Genomic DNA, 21,438 nt, shown 5'->3' with positions numbered 1-21,438 from the left:
ACTCCATTCCCTACGAGTTTTAATGATAGGGGAACTTCTGTCATCTTAATCCATTTGCCATTAGTAACACAAGGTTTTGTTCTTTAATCCATGAAACCTAGATTCGTAATTTTGTATGTTATTGGCTGTTGATATGGATGTAGCTACATGTGTTTAATTTAATTAAGTAGTAGGCAACGTCCACACTTCCACTTTTTGTTTCTAGTGACATTGTATTTCTGGCTTATTTGTTCATATGTTTTAGGTTCACACTTGCTAGTTACTAATAAATTTCAAGAGAATCCTTGTATGTGTTTTGCTCTCATTTGCCAGTTACCATAGGGCTTCATAATTTCTATTTATTTGCCATGGGTATAGGGAGGTTGTTGCTTTATTTATTCATGTTCAGTTTGAAGACAAATAACGGAAATAAGGGTGGATTAAACCCTAAAAACCTTCTGCACTGAAATGGTGATTGAGGATGGTAATGGTAGGGACGGTGGCGGTTGACGGAGACCGATGAAGGTAGATGAATGGAATGGGGGTAGGTATGGTGACATAAAGTAGGTTGGGGGGGGGGGGCGTAGGGTTTGGGTTTATTAGTTATCTTTCTTAACTATAAAAAGTAAAACAAAAAGACAAAAAAAAAACATATTTAAAAATATACGAAAGTCAGTTTACATAGTTATGTATCGGTCACACAAGTAAGTGAAACCATAACAACCATACTCGTCAAGATAAAAACAATAAGCACTGAACTTCTCACTTTTTTAAAGCACATTGTATGATTTAATCTAATATAAATAGGCACATAAGACAAGTAAATGAAGACATGGTTTTTGAAAAAATCGAGTTCTCTTTTGCAAAATTTGGGTTTAACGAAGGGAAAGGTCATATGACCTTTTATTGTCCTGCTGCCTTCAACTTGATTACCCTCTTCCTCATATTTCTCTACTTTCTCGGTACACTCTTATCTTGAAACACAACAAACCGATTTCGGGGACATTTAGGTTACGATATGGTCTGATAAGGATTCAAAAGGTCGAGTTTTACATGGGATGAAAGCGAGATAAGTCTTACCATCGGCCTCGATGAAGGATCTCCTCCCCCATGTGATTTCATGCAAGTAAAAAGAATTTGTCAACTTTGGTCCCTCCTTCCAAGATCTTATCATTTTAAGTTTTAATATTATAGATTTTAGTTCTTTGCCAAAAAAAAATACATCTTTTTATGTTAGATAATTAATAATAATTATTTTTTAATATTATTTTTATATTTATTATAACTCTTAAGGGAAATTCAATAAAATTAAATAAAGGCACGAATATTATAATATATTGCATTTTCTTATAAACATGGTTGTCCTCCTAAGGTTACTCAAGAACTCATAAATGAGACAATCAGTAGGAATATATGTAGGTGGAAACTATAATCGTGCATGTTGTCTTGTTTGATTTATCCGTCTTTGTTTTAAAGTGTGGAAGTTGTTTGTCCTTTGGAAACCGTGGATGAGAGATGTACACTCGATGATGAGTTGCATCACTATGAGGAAGATGATGGAAGGTATATGAAAGATAAATCAATGATTTAATTTTATTAAGGTTATTTTATTTTATAATTTTTTCGGTTAAGATTTATCTTTATTAGGAATTTTTATGCCCTATATTCATAAAATATTTAGATTTATGTAATCTCCTAATTTAGATGATTTCAATCATAATTATGAGTCATATTAGGGTTTTAGTTTAATTATAAATAGGTTAGCCGCCTTTGACTTTTAGGATTTGATTTTGATTAATAAAGAATGGTATTTGAAACTCTATTTTCTTTACTTTGTGTTCATGTGGTTGTAATCGGCTATTCAAACCGATCGTCTTATGTCATGAGTAACATATGGTTTTGTTCTTTAATCCATGAAACTTAGATTTTTCATTTTGTATGTTATTGGGTATTGATATGGATGTAGCTACATGTGTTTAATTTGTTTGAAGTAGTAGACAACATCCATACATTTTCTTTTTCTGTCCGTGACATTGTATTTTTGACATATTTGTTTCTATGTTTGATGCTCTCACTTTCTAGTTACCAATGAATGCCAATAGAAGCTCTTCTGTGGCTTTTTCAAACATAGATTTTTATGTTTTGCTATGTATACTTCATTTTCTTTTAGTTAACAAAATCTTGAAAGGTTGGTTGGAGACCAAAGCACTTCGTGATTTCTATTTTTAGGCTTGGATCTTGGGAGGTCTTTTCTTTGATTATAGATGGATATGTTGAAGATAGATGATGCAAATAGGTTTGGGTAAAACCCTAACCACCTTCTGGTTGACAACGGTGGTGGTGGTGGAAGGTGACAGAAGAAGGGAATGGAATGGGAGGTGGGTGGCGTAAAGTGAGGTGGATGGGGTTGGTGATTATTTAGTTTCATTTTTATTATGACAACTAAAATAAAAGAGTTAAAAGGATAAAAAATTAAATTTGTATAGGTCAAGGTGGTTGACTGACCTAGTAACTGATCGAAACACCAAGGACTATATTAATCTTTTTGAAAAATTTGATGGTTGAACTTCTAGTCTTTCTAAAGCAAGTGGGTTATTTACGTAAAAAGACATCTTACGACACCATATTCGCCTCAACAAAATGGTGTTGTAGAAAGGCGAAATCGTACGGTTATGGATATGGCAAGAAGTCTTCTTAAAGGAAGAAATGTACCCGGAGAGTTTTGGGGAGAAGCCGTTAGACATGCGGTTTATCTTCTAAATCGCTTACCTACAAAAGCGCTCACCGACATCACGCCGTATGAAGCATGGTTTGACAAAAAACCAAACCTTGAACATTTGAAGGTTTTTGGTTGTGTTGTCTTTGCCAAAAGTGTAGGAGGTCATTTGAAGAAACTTGAAGACCGAAGCAAAAAGATGGTGTATTTTGGAGTAGAAGATGGAACTAAAGGGTGTCGATTATTTGATCCGGAGAGTCGGAAATTGAGGGTTAGTCGTGATGTTGTTTTTGACGAAAACGAAGGATGGAATTGGTACAAAAACAAGGAAGAGGAAGAGACGACTGCTAAAACATTCACAATAATCGAGTTGGACGGTGACGAAGTCAACCCGATGAATCCGGACATCCCCGAAGTCGATCTGGAAAATCCGGACAACCCCCATATCGAACCTGTCCAGCCCGTAACAGCCCCAAGTTCTCCTACTACAGCCCCGATTTCTCCAACTTTGACCGACACGGATATCCCTCCAAACTGGGTTGGGCCAAAAGGACTCCGTTCGCTTGCCGATATCTATAATGATTCCGAAAATGTGATCCTAGAACCCGGAGAATTGTTAATGATTGCAGCGGATCAACCCTTGAATTTTGAAGAGGCGGTTACCTATAAACCATGGCGGGAGGCCATGCAAACAGAGTTGGATGCGATCGTTAAAAACAAGACGTGACAACTCACCGACTTGCCACCGGGTCAGAAAGTGATAGGATTAAAGTGGGTCTTTAAAGTGAAAAAAGACAATCTTGGAAATGTGGTAAAACACAAAGCTCGACTTGTCGCAAAAGGTTACGTACAAAAGCAAGGAATTGATTTTGATGAAGTTTTTGCACCGGTAGCACGACTTGACACGATAAGGCTCTTTCTTGCCTTAGCAGCTCAACATGGGTGGGTTGTCCACCATTTAGATGTCAAGTCGGCTTTCCTTAATGGTGATCTTGAAGAGGAGGTCTATGTAAGTCAACCGGAAGGATTCGTTGACAAAGTACATAGTCACAAGGTGCTAAAACTCTCAAAAGCTCTTTATGGTTTACGACAAGCCCCTCGAGCATGGAACATTCGCTTGGATAAAAGCCTAAAAGGACTTGGTTTTTCGAAATGTTCACAAGACACGGCGGTGTACAAAAGGAACTCAAAAGGAAAAACTCTTTTAGTTGGTGTCTATGTTGACGATTTGATTGTTACCGGATCAAACAACGAAGACATTATCGAATTCAAGGACCAAATGAAAAAAGAATTCGAAATGAGTGACTTGGGTTTACTTTCTTACTACCTTGGAATAGAAGTGGCACAAAAGAAGTGGGGAATTTCTTTACGACAAACGGATTACGCAAAGAAGATTTTGGATCAATTTGGGTTACTAGATTGCAACCCTGCAAGTTCACCGATCGAACCAAAGTTGAAAGTCAAGAAAGACGAAGACGGTGAAAAAATTGACCCGACCGAATATAGACGAGTAGTGGGATGTTTGAGGTACTTGACGCATACTCGACCAGATTTGTCGTACGCGGTTGGAATTGCAAGTCGTTTCATGGAGCAACCCACCACTTTGCATTTCCAAGTAGTAAAACACATTTTACGATATGTCAAAGGAACCATTGATTACGGACTCAACTATGGAAAGGGTCGTGAAGTTGAAGACTTGGTTGGGTTTAGCGATAGTGATCATGGTGGTGACAAAGTTAGTGGAAAAAGCACAAGCGGGATGATTTTCTACCTAGGAAGAAATGCGGTGACATGGCAATCTCAAAAACAAAGGACCGTTGCTTTGTCAACATGCGAAGCCGAGTTCATGGCAGCCACGGTAGCGGCATGTCAAGCCATTTGGCTTGGTAATCTCGTGAAGGAGCTTACAGGTGATCATGTTATGCCTATCACGTTGTATGTTGACAACAAGTCAGCAATTGAGTTGATGAAGAATCCTGTGTTTCATGGTAGAAGCAAACACATTGACATTCGCTATCACTTCATAAGAGAATGTGTCGAGGAAGGGAAAGTTGTAGTGGAACATGTCGACTCAAAGGATCAGCGAGCAGACATCTTTACAAAGGCCTTGACACAAGTGAAGCACGGCGAAATGCGAAATATGATCGGTGTGACAGATATTGAACTTGGTCCGGTTTAAGAGGGAGAATGTGATATAAACCTGACCACACACAAAGTCAGAAACATCTTCCTTGTTTCACGGTAGGCGTGACTTTAGTTTTCCCTATGTTTGAAAATAAGCCATACATTTGGTAGAATAATAAATTTGGTTGCAGCTATCCATGACTTTTACCAAGTAGTTAGGATTTTTTAAGCTTATATAAGAAGCCGAATCGTAGGCTTGAAGTAAAAGAATATATCCCATATTGTAATTTGTCTTTCAAATATTTTATCAACAATAGCCTTTTGGCAACATCTCCATGCACGTCCAATTTATTTAGATAACATCTGAAACCCATATTTGTTCACAAAACTTTAGCTTTCTTGCATACAAATTATTTTATAAATTCCAACAAGATGATGCAAATAGGTTTGGGTAAAACCCTAACCACCTTCTGGTTGACAACAGTGGTGGTGGTTGTGATGGTGGAAGGTGACAGAAGAAGGGAATGGAATGGGAGGTGGGTGGCGTAAAGTGAGGTGGATGGGGTTGGTGATTATTTAGTTTCATTTTTATTATGACAACTAAAATAAAAGAGTTAAAAGGATAGAAAATTAAATTTGTATAGGTCAAGGTGGTTGGCTGACCTAGTAACTGATTTATCTTTCTTTTATTTGACGTCTTACCATCGGCCTCGATGAAGGATCTCCTCCCCCATGTGATTTCATGCAAGTAAAAAGAATTTGTCAACTTTGGTCCCTCCTTCCAAGATCTTAGCATTTTAAGTTTTAATATTATAGAGTCATATTAGGGTTTTAGTTGATTTCAATCATAATTATGAGTCATATTAGGGTTTTAGTTTAATTATAAACAGGTTAGCCGCCTTTGACTTTTAGGAGTTGATTTTGATTAATAAAGAATGGTATTTGAAACTCTATTTTCTTTACTTTGTGTTCATGTGGTTGTAATCGGCTATTCAAACCGATCGTCTTATGTCATGAGTAACATATGGTTTTGTTCTTTAATCCATGAAACTTAGATTTTTCATTTTGTATGTTATTGGGTATTGATATGGATGTAGCTACATGTGTTTAATTTGTTTGAAGTAGTAGACAACATCCATACATTTTCTTTTTCTGTCCGTGACATTGTATTTTTGACATATTTGTTTCTATGTTTGATGCTCTCACTTTCTAGTTACCAATGAATGCCAATAGAAGCTCTTCTGTGGCTTTTTCAAACATAGATTTTTATGTTTTGCTATGTATACTTCATTTTCTTTTAGTTAACAAAATCTTGAAAGGTTGGTTGGAGACCAAAGCACTTCGTGATTTCTATTTTTAGGCTTGGATCTTGGGAGGTCTTTTCTTTGATTATAGATGGATATGTTGAAGATAGATGATGCAAATAGGTTTGGGTAAAACCCTAACCACCTTCTGGTTGACAACGTTGGTGGTGGTGGAAGGTGACAGAAGAAGGGAATGGAATGGGAGGTGGGTGGCGTAAAGTGAGGTGGATGGGGTTGGTGATTATTTAGTTTCATTTTTATTATGACAACTAAAATAAAAGAGTTAAAAGGATAAAAAATTAAATTTGTATAGGTCAAGGTGGTTGACTGACCTAGTAACTGATCGAAACACCAAGGACCATATTAATCTTTTTGAAAAATTTGATGGTTGAACTTCTAGTCTTTCTAAAGCAAGTGGGTTATTTACGTAAATTTGTCTTTGTGATTTCTAAGTCTATTTCTTGCACACTCTTAGGTTTGTCTTTGTGATTTCTAAGTCTATTTCTTGCACAAACTTAGGTTTGTCTTTCTGATTTCTAAGTCTATTTCTTGCACACACTTACGTAAATTTAACTTTGTCATTTCTAAGTCTATTTCTTGCACACTCTTGGGTTTTGATAGTTTATATCTTACTTTTGAAGTAGTTAATTCCACATAAGTAAATCAAAATCACTATGACAGTAGTATATATACTATTCGATTTTAAATATAACAACATAAACATAACAAATATCACAACATTGATAAGAAAATCAACATTTTAGAAGCATGTAAAAGCTAGAATTTCGATTGAATTTGATAGACGACGTTGATGTCAACTTGAAAGGCCTTCGCAAGAATATCTCCAGCGATATCGGGATTTGACCCAAAAACAGCGTTTGCAATGGTAATAACACCTGGATTTTGACTACTCAAAGCTGCAATAGCAATAGCATAGCCATTTCCCACGTTTTTCTGGAAGTGAATCAGGCCTTCTGGGAACACGAAAACATCGCCTTTCTGAAGTTCTTTTGTGATGAGTCGGTTTTGAGGGTTGGACGTGACAAATCCGACTAGAATACGGCCTTCCATAACAGTCAAAATTTCAGTGGCCCGAGGGTGTGTATGTGGGGGGTTAATACCCTGTGGTGCGAAGTCAATACGTGCCATTGAGATACCAAGAGTGTTAAGTCCTGGCAACTCTTCTACGGTCACCGGAGTCACAGCAGACCCAACCGCATTCGAGGTATTTCCCATTAGCTGCAGTCCTCTATAAAAGAAATCATCAGGTTGTACAAGCCTCGCCTCTTTACAAACCAAGCCATTCACGAATACTACCAAGAAAAATAAATAAATAAATAAACTATTAATCACAATTAAATATAATATATTTTCAAATCATGCATGAATGCAGGAGAGTTTCTCGACTTTCAGCAATAAATTCTTACCTCTGCTATTTTGGTCTGCCACACAGAAGTCCTGAAGAGGACTAGGGTCCGAAGCAAACGCAAGGGAGCAACCCGCCACCAAGAGACCAAATAAAAGCAAATGAGACGTCATTGTTGAGAAGCTGAAAACTTGTTTTTGATGACTTAATTATGGTAGCTGGGAAATCTATGAAATAAAGAGTGGAACTCGCCATGCTTTTATAGTGAAAATATAGGAACATTAAGACTAATACCATCATAGCGTCATCATTATCATCTTGAGATGCATTCAAATTTTGCTGTTCAATTTCTAGAAGCAAGATACATTCAACTTACGTTGTCTGGTTCTTAATTTCATAAAGGTTGCAACTACTAACCTTATATGTCTATGATCCTTCCATTTCGTATATTTACTTATGTACTTTTTCATAACTTCCATACTTAGGATTAATTTTAATAGAACCTTGAATGTTTATTATGCATAGGAATTTTCTACTTATATCAATTTTTTAAGAAAATGAAAAAGTCTTGAAGAACAATATTGACCGTTTCCAAATGAGATCAATATTATAGTTAAAGAATGCTTTATGTATATTTTATTTTTCAATTGATGCATTCCAGGCTTTTCTTGAAACAAAATATTACCTACGTGCACTACAAAAATGTGCACAATTATCAAAAACCATTTATGTGTATAGTCCGTTTGATAATGGGTTTTACTGGTTTGTTAGACACATATCAAAATTGGTTAGAAGAAGGTGTACGTGGGCAATATCTTGTACACATACATAACAAACATTACAAACTTACTACTTTCACTGACAAATGCACAATACGTACTACAGATTATCATCACAAACTTTATAGCGATGTATTGCACACAAATTTAAGATCCATTTACCAACACAGCGTCTTTACTAGCTGTCTGTAAATTACTTGTATTAATTTGACGTCTAAAATTACAAAAAAAAGAAAAAAAAAATCTTAATTTTCCTGAATAAATAAAAGAAAGATAAATTATAACAAAAAATATATTTAGATTTTATAGTATGAATGGAAACAGTAAATATAAGTCCAAAATTTTGCAAAAAAAAGAACCCATAAAACTAAACTACTAGGAAAAAGCAAGGTAGGTTGCTAAATAGCAATGCCTAATCAACGCCGTTTGATCAACCAATGGCTGAGATTTAAAACCATGTTTCATGTGCCTAATCTCTATGTGTGCTTTCTAGTGAAGAATTTGGAAGGAACATCCTACAATAATCTACATCTAATCATATGTCTCTTCCACTAACCTTTTTCTAAAACACACCCCAACCACCAATTTTGATTTATGTGTGGATGTTGGATCAACGATCTCCCTAGATTTCAGCGATGATAGAACACCGAGCAAAGAGGCGAAGATTGAGGAATGGTTAAATTATTAAACAACTCTAAAAAAATCTGGAAAAAATAAATTATTTCATAGTGATTCTCGTCTTCCTTGCTTGATCAGGCGATATGTGCACCCCCTTGTTCGACTCCATTCCCTACGAGTTTTAATGATAGGGGAACTTGTGCCATCTTAATCCATTTGCCATTAGTAACACAAGGTTTTGTTCTTTAATCCATGAAACCTAGATTCGTAATTTTGTATGTTATTGGCTGTTGATATGGATGTAGCTACATGTGTTTAATTTAGTTAAGTAGTAGGCAACGTCCACACTTCCACTTTTTGTTTCTAGTGACATTGTATTTCTGGCTTATTTGTTCATATGTTTTAGGTTCACACTTGCTAGTTACTAATAAATTTCAAGAGAATCCTTGTATGTGTTTTGCTCTCATTTGCCAGTTACCATAGGGCTTCATAATTTCTATTTATTTGCCATGGGTATGGGGAGGTTGTTGCTTTATTTATTCATGTTCAGTTTGAAGACAAATAACGGAAATAAGGGTGGATTAAACCCTAAAAACCTTCTGCATTGAAATGGTGATTGAGGATGGTAATGGTAGGGACGGTGGCGGTTGACGGAGACCGATGAAGGTAGATGAATGGAATGGGGGTAGGTATGGTGACATAAAGTAGGTTGGGGGGGGGGGGGGGGCGTAGGGTTTGGGTTTATTAGTTATCTTTCTTAACTATAAAAAGTAAAACAAAAAGACAAAAAAAAAACATATTTAAAAATATACGAAAGTCAGTTTACATAGTTATGTATCGGTCACACAAGTAAGTGAAACCATAACAACCATACTCGTCAAGATAAAAACAATAAGCACTGAACTTCTCACTTTTTTAAAGCACATTGTATGATTTAATCTAATACAAATAGGCACATAAGACAAGTAAATGAAGACATGGTTTTTGAAAAAATCGAGTTCTCTTTTGCAAAATTTGGGTTTAACGAAGGGAAAGGTCATATGACCTTTTATTGTCCTGCTGCCTTCAACTTGATTACCCTCTTCCTCATATTTCTCTACTTTCTCGGTACACTCTTATCTTGAAACACAACAAACCGATTTCGGGGACATTTAGGTTACGATATGGTCTGATAAGGATTCAAAAGGTCGAGTTTTACATGGGATGAAAGCGAGATAAGTCTTACCATCGGCCTCGATGAAGGATCTCCTCCCCCATGTGATTTCATGCAAGTAAAAAGAATTTGTCAACTTTGGTCCCTCCTTCCAAGATCTTAGCATTTTAAGTTTTAATATTATAGATTTTAGTTCTTTGCCAAAAAAAAATACATCTTTTTATGTTAGATAATTAATAATAATTATTTTTTAATATTATTTATATATTTATTATAACTCTTAAGGGAAATTCAATAAAATTAAATAAAGGCACGAATGTTATAATATATTGCATTTTCTTATAAACATGGTTGTCCTCCTAAGGTTACTCAAGAACTCATAAATGAGACAATCAGTAGGAATATATGTAGGTGGAAACTATAATCGTGCATGTTGTCTTGTTTGATTTATCCGTCTTTGTTTTAAAGTGTGGAAGTTGTTTGTCCTTTGGAAACCGTGGATGAGAGATGTACACTCGATGATGAGTTGCATCACTATGAGGAAGATGATGGAAGGTATATGAAAGATAAATCAATGATTTAATTTTATTAAGGTTATTTTATTTTATAATTTTTTCGGTTAAGATTTATCTTTATTAGGAATTTTTATGCCCTATATTCATAAAATATTTAGATTTATGTAATCTCCTAATTTAGATGATTTCAATCATAATTATGAGTCATATTAGGGTTTTAGTTTAATTATAAATAGGTTAGCCGCCTTTGACTTTTAGGAGTTGATTTTGATTAATAAAGAATGGTATTTGAAACTCTATTTTCTTTACTTTGTGTTCATGTGGTTGTAATCGGCTATTCAAACCGATCGTCTTATGTCATGAGTAACATATGGTTTTGTTCTTTAATCCATGAAACTTAGATTTTTCATTTTGTATGTTATTGGGTATTGATATGGATGTAGCTACATGTGTTTAATTTGTTTGAAGTAGTAGACAACATCCATACATTTTCTTTTTCTGTCTGTGACATTGTATTTTTGACATATTTGTTTCTATGTTTGATGCTCTCACTTTCTAGTTACCAATGAATGCCAATAGAAGCTCTTCTGTGGCTTTTTCAAACATAGATTTTTATGTTTTGCTATGTATACTTCATTTTCTTTTAGTTAACAAAATCTTGAAAGGTTGGTTGGAGACCAAAGCACTTCGTGATTTCTATTTTTAGGCTTGGATCTTGGGAGGTCTTTTCTTTGATTATAGATGGATATGTTGAAGATAGATGATGCAAATAGGTTTGGGTAAAACCCTAACCACCTTCTGGTTGACAACGGTGGTGGTGGTGGAAGGTGACAGAAGAAGGGAATGGAATGGGAGGTGGGTGGCATAAAGTGAGGTGGATGGGGTTGGTGATTATTTAGTTTCATTTTTATTATGACAACTAAAATAAAAGAGTTAAAAGGATAAAAAATTAAATTTGTATAGGTCAAGGTGGTTGACTGACCTAGTAACCGATCGAAACACCAAGGACCATATTAATCTTTTTGAAAAATTTGATGGTTGAACTTCTAGTCTTTCTAAAGCAAGTGGGTTATTTACGTAAATTTGTCTTTGTGATTTCTAAGTCTATTTCTTGCACACTCTTAGGTTTGTCTTTGTGATTTCTAAGTCTATTTCTTGCAAAAACTTAGGTTTGTCTTTCTGATTTCTAAGTCTATTTCTTGCACACACTTACGTAAATTTAACTTTGTCATTTATAAGTCTATTTCTTGCACACTCTTGGGTTTTGATAGTTTATATCTTACTTTTGAAGTAGTTAATTCCACATAAGTAAATCAAAATCACTATGACAGTAGTATATATACTATTCGATTTTAAATATAACAACATAAACATAACAAATATCACAACACTGATAAGAAAATCAACATTTTAGAAGCATGTAAAAGCTAGAATTTCGATTGAATTTGATAGACGACGTTGATGTCAACTTGAAAGGCCTTCGCAAGAATATCTCCAGCGATATCGGGATTTGACCCAAAAACAGCGTTTGCAATGGTAATAACACCTGGATTTTGACTACTCAAAGCTGCAATAGCAACAGCATAGCCATTTCCCACGTTTTTCTGGAAGTGAATCAGGCCTTCTGGGAACACGAAAACATCGCCTTTCTGAAGTTCTTTTGTGATGAGTCGGTTTTGAGGGTTGGACGTGACAAATCCGACTAGAATACGGCCTTCCATAACAGTCAAAATTTCAGTGGCCCGAGGGTGTGTATGTGGGGGGTTAATACCCTGTGGTGCGAAGTCAATACGTGCCATTGAGATACCAAGAGTGTTAAGTCCTGGCAACTCTTCTACGGTCACCGGAGTCACAGCAGACCCAACCGCATTCGAGGTATTTCCCATTAGCTGCAGTCCTCTATAAAAGAAATCATCAGGTTGTACAAGCCTCGCCTCTTTACAAACCAAGCCATTCACGAATACTACCAAGAAAAATAAATAAATAAATAAACTATTAATCACAATTAAATATAATATATTTTCAAATCATGCATGAATGCAGGAGAGTTTCTCGACTTTCAGCAATAAATTCTTACCTCTGCTATTTTGGTCTGCCACACAGAAGTCCTGAAGAGGACTAGGGTCCGAAGCAAACGCAAGGGAGCAACCCGCCACCAAGAGACCAAATAAAAGCAAATGAGACGTCATTGTTGAGAAGCTGAAAACTTGTTTTTGATGACTTAATTATGGTAGCTGGGAAATCTATGAAATAAAGAGTGGAACTCGCCATGCTTTTATAGTGAAAATATAGGAACATTAAGACTAATACCATCATAGCGTCATCATTATCATCTTGAGATGCATTCAAATTTTGCTGTTCAATTTCTAGAAGCAAGATACATTCAACTTACGTTGTCTGGTTCTTAATTTCATAAAGGTTGCAACTACTAACCTTATATGTCTATGATCCTTCCATTTCGTATATTTACTTATGTACTTTTTCATAACTTCCATACTTAGGATTAATTTTAATAGAACCTTGAATGTTTATTATGCATAGGAATTTTCTACTTATATCAATTTTTTAAGAAAATGAAAAAGTCTTGAAGAACAATATTGACCGTTTCCAAATGAGATCAATATTATAGTTAAAGAATGCTTTATGTATATTTTATTTTTCAATTGATGCATTCCAGGCTTTTCTTGAAACAAAATATTACCTACGTGCACTACAAAAATGTGCACAATTATCAAAAACCATTTATGTGTATAGTCCGTTTGATAATGGGTTTTACTGGTTTGTTAGACACATATCAAAATTGGTTAGAAGAAGGTGTACGTGGGCAATATCTTGTACACATACATAACAAACATTACAAACTTACTACTTTCACTGACAAATGCACAATACGTACTACAGATTATCATCACAAACTTTATAGCGATGTATTGCACACAAATTTAAGATCCATTTACCAACACAGCGTCTTTACTAGCTGTCTGTAAATTACTTGTATTAATTTGACGTCTAAAATTACAAAAAAAAGAAAAAAAAAATCTTAATTTTCCTGAATAAATAAAAGAAAGATAAATTATAACAAAAAATATATTTAGATTTTATAGTATGAATGGAAACAGTAAATATAAGTCCAAAATTTTGCAAAAAAAAGAACCCATAAAACTAAACTACTAGGAAAAAGCAAGGTAGGTTGCTAAATAGCAATGCCTAATCAACGCTGTTTGATCAACCAATGGCTGAGATTTAAAACCATGTTTCATGTGCCTAATCTCTATGTGTGCTTTCTAGTGAAGAATTTGGAAGGAACATCCTACAATAATCTACATCTAATCATATGTCTCTTCCACTAACCTTTTTCTAAAACACACCCCAACCACCAATTTTGATTTATGTGTGGATGTTGGATCAACGATCTCCCTAGATTTCAGCGATGATAGAACACCGAGCAAAGAGGCGAAGATTGAGGAATGGTTAAATTATTAAACAACTCTAAAAAATCTGGAAAAAATAAATTATTTCATAGTGATTCTCGTCTTCCTTGCTTGATCAGGCGATATGTGCACCCCCTTGTTCGACTCCATTCCCTACGAGTTTTAATGATAGGGGAACTTGTGTCATCTTAATCCATTTGCCATTAGTAACACAAGGTTTTGTTCTTTAATCCATGAAACCTAGATTCGTAATTTTGTATGTTATTGGCTGTTGATATGGATGTAGCTACATGTGTTTAATTTAATTAAGTAGTAGGCAACGTCCACACTTCCACTTTTTGTTTCTAGTGACATTGTATTTCTGGCTTATTTGTTCATATGTTTTAGGTTCACACTTGCTAGTTACTAATAAATTTCAAGAGAATCCTTGTATGTGTTTTGCTCTCATTTGCCAGTTACCATAGGGCTTCATAATTTCTATTTATTTGCCATGGGTATGGGGAGGTTGTTGCTTTATTTATTCATGTTCAGTTTGAAGACAAATAACGGAAATAAGGGTGGATTAAACCCTAAAAACCTTCTGCATTGAAATGGTGATTGAGGATGGTAATGGTAGGGACGGTGGCGGTTGACGGAGACCGATGAAGGTAGATGAATGGAATGGGGGTAGGTATGGTGACATAAAGTAGGTTGGGGGGGGGGGGGGGCGTAGGGTTTGGGTTTATTAGTTATCTTTCTTAACTATAAAAAGTAAAACAAAAAGACAAAAAAAAACATATTTAAAAATATACGAAAGTCAGTTTACATAGTTATGTATCGGTCACACAAGTAAGTGAAACCATAACAACCATACTCGTCAAGATAAAAACAATAAGCACTGAACTTCTCACTTTTTTAAAGCACATTGTATGATTTAATCTAATACAAATAGGCACATAAGACAAGTAAATGAAGACATGGTTTTTGAAAAAATCGAGTTCTCTTTTGCAAAATTTGGGTTTAACGAAGGGAAAGGTCATATGACCTTTTATTGTCCTGCTGCCTTCAACTTGATTACCCTCTTCCTCATATTTCTCTACTTTCTCGGTACACTCTTATCTTGAAACACAACAAACCGATTTCGGGGACATTTAGGTTACGATATGGTCTGATAAGGATTCAACAGGTCGAGTTTTACATGGGATGAAAGCGAGATAAGTCTTACCATCGGCCTCGATGAAGGATCTCCTCCCCCATCTGATTTCATGCAAGTAAAAAGAATTTGTCAACTTTGGTCCCTCCTTCCAAGATCTTAGCATTTTAAGTTTTAATATTATAGATTTTAGTTCTTTGCCAAAAAAAATACATCTTTTTATGTTAGATAATTAATAATAATTATTTTTTAATATTATTTTTATATTTATTATAACTCTTAAGGGAAATTCAATAAAATTAAATAAAGGCACGAATGTTATAATATATTGCATTTTCTTATAAACATGGTTGTCCTCCTAAGGTTACTCAAGAACTCATAAATGAGACAATCAGTAGGAATATATGTAGGTGGAAACTATAATCGTGCATGTTGTCTTGTTTGATTTATCCGTCTTTGTTTTAAAGTGTGGAAGTTGTTTGTCCTTTGGAAACCGTGGATGAGAGATGTACACTCGATGATGAGTTGCATCACTATGAGGAAGATGATGGAAGGTATATGAAAGATAAATCAATGATTTAATTTTATTAAGGTTATTTTATTTTATAATTTTTTCGGTTAAGATTTATCTTTATTAGGAATTTTTATGCCCTATATTCATAAAATATTTAGATTTATGTAATCTCCTAATTTAGATGATTTCAATCATAATTATGAGTCATATTAGGGTTTTAGTTTAATTATAAATAGGTTAGCCGCCTTTGACTTTTAGGATTTGATTTTGATTAATAAAGAATGGTATTTGAAACTCTATTTTCTTTACTTTGTGTTCATGTGGTTGTAATCGGCTATTCAAACCGATCGTCTTATGTCATGAGTAACATATGGTTTTGTTCTTTAATCCATGAAACTTAGATTTTTCATTTTGTATGTTATTGGGTATTGATATGGATGTAGCTACATGTGTTTAATTTGTTTGAAGTAGTAGACAACATCCATACATTTTCTTTTTCTGTCCGTGACATTGTATTTTTGACATATTTGTTTCTATGTTTGATGCTCTCACTTTCTAGTTACCAATGAATGCCAATAGAAGCTCTTCTGTGGCTTTTTCAAACATAGATTTTTATGTTTTGCTATGTATACTTCATTTTCTTTTAGTTAACAAAATCTTGAAAGGTTGGTTGGAGACTAAAGCACTTCGTGATTTCTATTTTTAGGCTTGGATCTTGGGAGGTCTTTTCTTTGATTATAGATGGATATGTTGAAGATAGATGATGCAAATAGGTTTGGGTAAAACCCTAACCACCTTCTGGTTGACAACGGTGGTGGTGGTGGAAGGTGACAGAAGAAGGGAATGGAATGGGAGGTGGGTGGCGTAAAGTGAGGTGGATGGGGTTGGTGATTATTTAGTTTCATTTTTATTATGACAACTAAAATAAAAGAGTTAAAAAGATAAAAAATTAAATTTGTATAGGTCAAGGTGGTTGACTGACCTAGTAACTGATCGAAACACCAAGGACCATATTAATCTTTTTGAAAAATTTGATGGTTGAACTTCTAGTCTTTCTAAAGCAAGTGGGTTATTTACGTAAATTTGTCTTTGTGATTTCTAAGTCTATTTCTTGCACACTCTTAGGTTTGTCTTTGTGATTTCTAAGTCTATTTCTTGCACAAACTTAGGTTTGTCTTTCTGATTTCTAAGTCTATTTCTTGCACACACTTACGTAAATTTAACTTTGTCATTTCTAAGTCTATTTCTTGCACACTCTTGGGTTTTGATAGTTTATATCTTACTTTTGAAGTAGTTAATTCCACATAAGTAAATCAAAATCACTATGACAGTAGTATATATACTATTCGATTTTAAATATAACAACATAAACATAACAAATATCACAACATTGATAAGAAAATCAACATTTTAGAAGCATGTAAAAGCTAGAATTTCGATTGAATTTGATAGACGACGTTGATGTCAACTTGAAAGGCCTTCGCAAGAATATCTCCAGCGATATCGGGATTTGACCCAAAAACAGCGTTTGCAATGGTAATAACACCTGGATTTTGACTACTCAAAGCTGCAATAGCAACAGCATAGCCATTTCCCACGTTTTTCTGGAAGTGAATCAGGCCTTCTGGGAACACGAAAACATCGCCTTTCTGAAGTTCTTTTGTGATGAGTCGGTTTTGAGGGTTGGACGTGACAAATCCGACTAGAATACGGCCTTCCATAACAGTCAAAATTTCAGTGGCCCGAGGGTGTGTATGTGGGGGGTTAATACCCTGTGGTGCGAAGTCAATACGTGCCATTGAGATACCAAGAGTGTTAAGTCCTGGCAACTCTTCTACGGTCACCGGAGTCACAGCAGACCCAACCGCATTCGAGGTATTTCCCATTAGCTGCAGTCCTCTATAAAAGAAATCATCAGGTTGTACAAGCCTCGCCTCTTTACAAACCAAGCCATTCACGAATACTACCAAGAAAAATAAATAAATAAATAAACTATTAATCACAATTAAATATAATATATTTTCAAATCATGCATGAATGCAGGAGAGTTTCTCGACTTTCAGCAATAAATTCTTACCTCTGCTATTTTGGTCTGCCACACAGAAGTCCTGAAGAGGACTAGGGTCCGAAGCAAACGCAAGGGAGCAACCCGCCACCAAGAGACCAAATAAAAGCAAATGAGACGTCATTGTTGAGAAGCTGAAAACTTGTTTTTGATGACTTAATTATGGTAGCTGGGAAATCTATGAAATAAAGAGTGGAACTCGCCATGCTTTTATAGTGAAAATATAGGAACATTAAGACTAATACCATCATAGCGTCATCATTATCATCTTGAGATGCATTCAAATTTTGCTGTTCAATTTCTAGAAGCAAGATACATTCAACTTACGTTGTCTGGTTCTTAATTTCATAAAGGTTGCAACTACTAACCTTATATGTCTATGATCCTTCCATTTCGTATATTTACTTATGTACTTTTTCATAACTTCCATACTTAGGATTAATTTTAATAGAACCTTGAATGTTTATTATGCATAGGAATTTTCTACTTATATCAATTTTTTAAGAAAATGAAAAAGTCTTGAAGAACAATATTGACCGTTTCCAAATGAGATCAATATTATAGTTAAAGAATGCTTTATGTATATTTTATTTTTCAATTGATGCATTCCAGGCTTTTCTTGAAACAAAATATTACCTACGTGCACTACAAAAATGTGCACAATTATCAAAAACCATTTATGTGTATAGTCCGTTTGATAATGGGTTTTACTGGTTTGTTAGACACATATCAAAATTGGTTAGAAGAAGGTGTACGTGGGCAATATCTTGTACACATACATAACAAACATTACAAACTTACTACTTTCACTGACAAATGCACAATACGTACTACAGATTATCATCACAAACTTTATAGCGATGTATTGCACACAAATTTAAGATCCATTTACCAACACAGTGTCTTTACTAGCTGTCTGTAAATTACTTGTATTAATTTGACGTCTAAAATTACAAAAAAAAGAAAAAAAAAATCTTAATTTTCCTGAATAAATAAAAGAAAGATAAATTATAACAAAAAATATATTTAGATTTTATAGTATGAATGGAAACAGTAAATATAAGTCCAAAATTTTGCAAAAAAAAGAACCCATAAAACTAAACTACTAGGAAAAAGCAAGGTAGGTTGCTAAATAGCAATGCCTAATCAACGCTGTTTGATCAACCAATGGCTGAGATTTAAAACCATGTTTCATGTGCCTAATCTCTATGTGTGCTTTCTAGTGAAGAATTTGGAAGGAACATCCTACAATAATCTACATCTAATCATATGTCTCTTCCACTAACCTTTTTCTAAAACACACCCCAACCACCAATTTTGATTTATGTGTGGATGTTGGATCAACGATCTTCCTAGATTTCAGCGATGATAGAACACCGAGCAAAGAGGCGAAGATTGAGGAATGGTTAAATTATTAAACAACTCTAAAAAAATCTGGAAAAAATAAATTATTTCATAGTGATTCTCGTCTTCCTTGCTTGATCAGGCGATATGTGCACCCCCTTGTTCGACTCCATTCCCTACGAGTTTTAATGATAGGGGAACTTCTGTCATCTTAATCCATTTGCCATTAGTAACACAAGGTTTTGTTCTTTAATCCATGAAACCTAGATTCGTAATTTTGTATGTTATTGGCTGTTGATATGGATGTAGCTACATGTGTTTAATTTAATTAAGTAGTAGGCAACGTCCACACTTCCACTTTTTGTTTCTAGTGACATTGTATTTCTGGCTTATTTGTTCATATGTTTTAGGTTCACACTTGCTAGTTACTAATAAATTTCAAGAGAATCCTTGTATGTGTTTTGCTCTCATTTGCCAGTTACCATAGGGCTTCATAATTTCTATTTATTTGCCATGGGTATAGGGAGGTTGTTGCTTTATTTATTCATGTTCAGTTTGAAGACAAATAACGGAAATAAGGGTGGATTAAACCCTAAAAACCTTCTGCACTGAAATGGTGATTGAGGATGGTAATGGTAGGGACGGTGGCGGTTGACGGAGACCGATGAAGGTAGATGAATGGAATGGGGGTAGGTATGGTGACATAAAGTAGGTTGGGGGGGGGGGGGGCGTAGGGTTTGGGTTTATTAGTTATCTTTCTTAACTATAAAAAGTAAAACAAAAAGACAAAAAAAAAACATATTTAAAAATATACGAAAGTCAGTTTACATAGTTATGTATCGGTCACACAAGTAAGTGAAACCATAACAACCATACTCGTCAAGATAAAAACAATAAGCACTGAACTTCTCACTTTTTTAAAGCACATTGTATGATTTAATCTAATATAAATAGGCACATAAGACAAGTAAATGAAGACATGGTTTTTGAAAAAATCGAGTTCTCTTTTGCAAAATTTGGGTTTAACGAAGGGAAAGGTCATATGACCTTTTATTGTCCTGCTGCCTTCAACTTGATTACCCTCTTCCTCATATTTCTCTACTTTCTCGGTACACTCTTATCTTGAAACACAACAAACCGATTTCGGGGACATTTAGGTTACGATATGGTCTGATAAGGATTCAAAAGGTCGAGTTTTACATGGGATGAAAGCGAGATAAGTCTTACCATCGGCCTCGATGAAGGATCTCCTCCCCCATGTGATTTCATGCAAGTAAAAAGAATTTGTCAACTTTGGTCCCTCCTTCCAAGATCTTATCATTTTAAGTTTTAATATTATAGATTTTAGTTCTTTGCCAAAAAAAAATACATCTTTTTATGTTAGATAATTAATAATAATTATTTTTTAATATTATTTTTATATTTATTATAACTCTTAAGGGAAATTCAATAAAATTAAATAAAGGCACGAATATTATAATATATTGCATTTTCTTATAAACATGGTTGTCCTCCTAAGGTTACTCAAGAACTCATAAATGAGACAATCAGTAGGAATATATGTAGGTGGAAACTATAATCGTGCATGTTGTCTTGTTTGATTTATCCGTCTTTGTTTTAAAGTGTGGAAGTTGTTTGTCCTTTGGAAACCGTGGATGAGAGATGTACACTCGATGATGAGTTGCATCACTATGAGGAAGATGATGGAAGGTATATGAAAGATAAATCAATGATTTAATTTTATTAAGGTTATTTTATTTTATAATTTTTTCGGTTAAGATTTATCTTTATTAGGAATTTTTATGCCCTATATTCATAAAATATTTAGATTTATGTAATCTCCTAATTTAGATGATTTCAATCATAATTATGAGTCATATTAGGGTTTTAGTTTAATTATAAATAGGTTAGCCGCCTTTGACTTTTAGGATTTGATTTTGATTAATAAAGAATGGTATTTGAAACTCTATTTTCTTTACTTTGTGTTCATGTGGTTGTAATCGGCTATTCAAACCGATCGTCTTATGTCATGAGTAACATATGGTTTTGTTCTTTAATCCATGAAACTTAGATTTTTCATTTTGTATGTTATTGGGTATTGATATGGATGTAGCTACATGTGTTTAATTTGTTTGAAGTAGTAGACAACATCCATACATTTTCTTTTTCTGTCCGTGACATTGTATTTTTGACATATTTGTTTCTATGTTTGATGCTCTCACTTTCTAGTTACCAATGAATGCCAATAGAAGCTCTTCTGTGGCTTTTTCAAACATAGATTTTTATGTTTTGCTATGTATACTTCATTTTCTTTTAGTTAACAAAATCTTGAAAGGTTGGTTGGAGACCAAAGCACTTCGTGATTTCTATTTTTAGGCTTGGATCTTGGGAGGTCTTT

General features: G+C 34.4%; 3 protein-coding genes across 3 annotated transcripts; all 3 read right to left on the bottom strand.

Moving 5' to 3' along the window:
* Positions 1–6,900: 6,900 nt before the first annotated feature.
* Positions 6,901–7,662, bottom strand: LOC145141020 (putative germin-like protein 2-1). Its single transcript, XM_079074379.1, has 2 exons — positions 7,551–7,662; positions 6,901–7,436 (listed from the first exon to the last, which is right to left on the bottom strand). Exons 1-2 carry the CDS (start codon positions 7,660–7,662, stop codon positions 6,901–6,903), a joined length of 648 nt encoding a protein of 215 aa, XP_078930505.1.
* Positions 7,663–11,981: 4,319 nt separating this feature from the next.
* LOC145138736 (putative germin-like protein 2-1) lies at positions 11,982–12,743 on the bottom strand. Its single transcript, XM_079072767.1, has 2 exons — positions 12,632–12,743; positions 11,982–12,517 (listed from the first exon to the last, which is right to left on the bottom strand). Exons 1-2 carry the CDS (start codon positions 12,741–12,743, stop codon positions 11,982–11,984), a joined length of 648 nt encoding a protein of 215 aa, XP_078928893.1.
* Positions 12,744–17,058: 4,315 nt separating this feature from the next.
* Positions 17,059–17,820, bottom strand: LOC145138461 (putative germin-like protein 2-1). Its single transcript, XM_079072544.1, has 2 exons — positions 17,709–17,820; positions 17,059–17,594 (listed from the first exon to the last, which is right to left on the bottom strand). Exons 1-2 carry the CDS (start codon positions 17,818–17,820, stop codon positions 17,059–17,061), a joined length of 648 nt encoding a protein of 215 aa, XP_078928670.1.
* Positions 17,821–21,438: the final 3,618 nt, after the last annotated feature.

This window comes from Lactuca virosa, chromosome 9 (genome assembly GCF_052849685.1).
Source record: "Lactuca virosa cultivar CGN04683 chromosome 9, Lactuca_virosa_CGN04683_v6, whole genome shotgun sequence".
Taxonomy (NCBI): Eukaryota; Viridiplantae; Streptophyta; class Magnoliopsida; order Asterales; family Asteraceae; genus Lactuca; species Lactuca virosa.
This window is presented reverse-complemented; position numbering and strand designations above follow the sequence as displayed.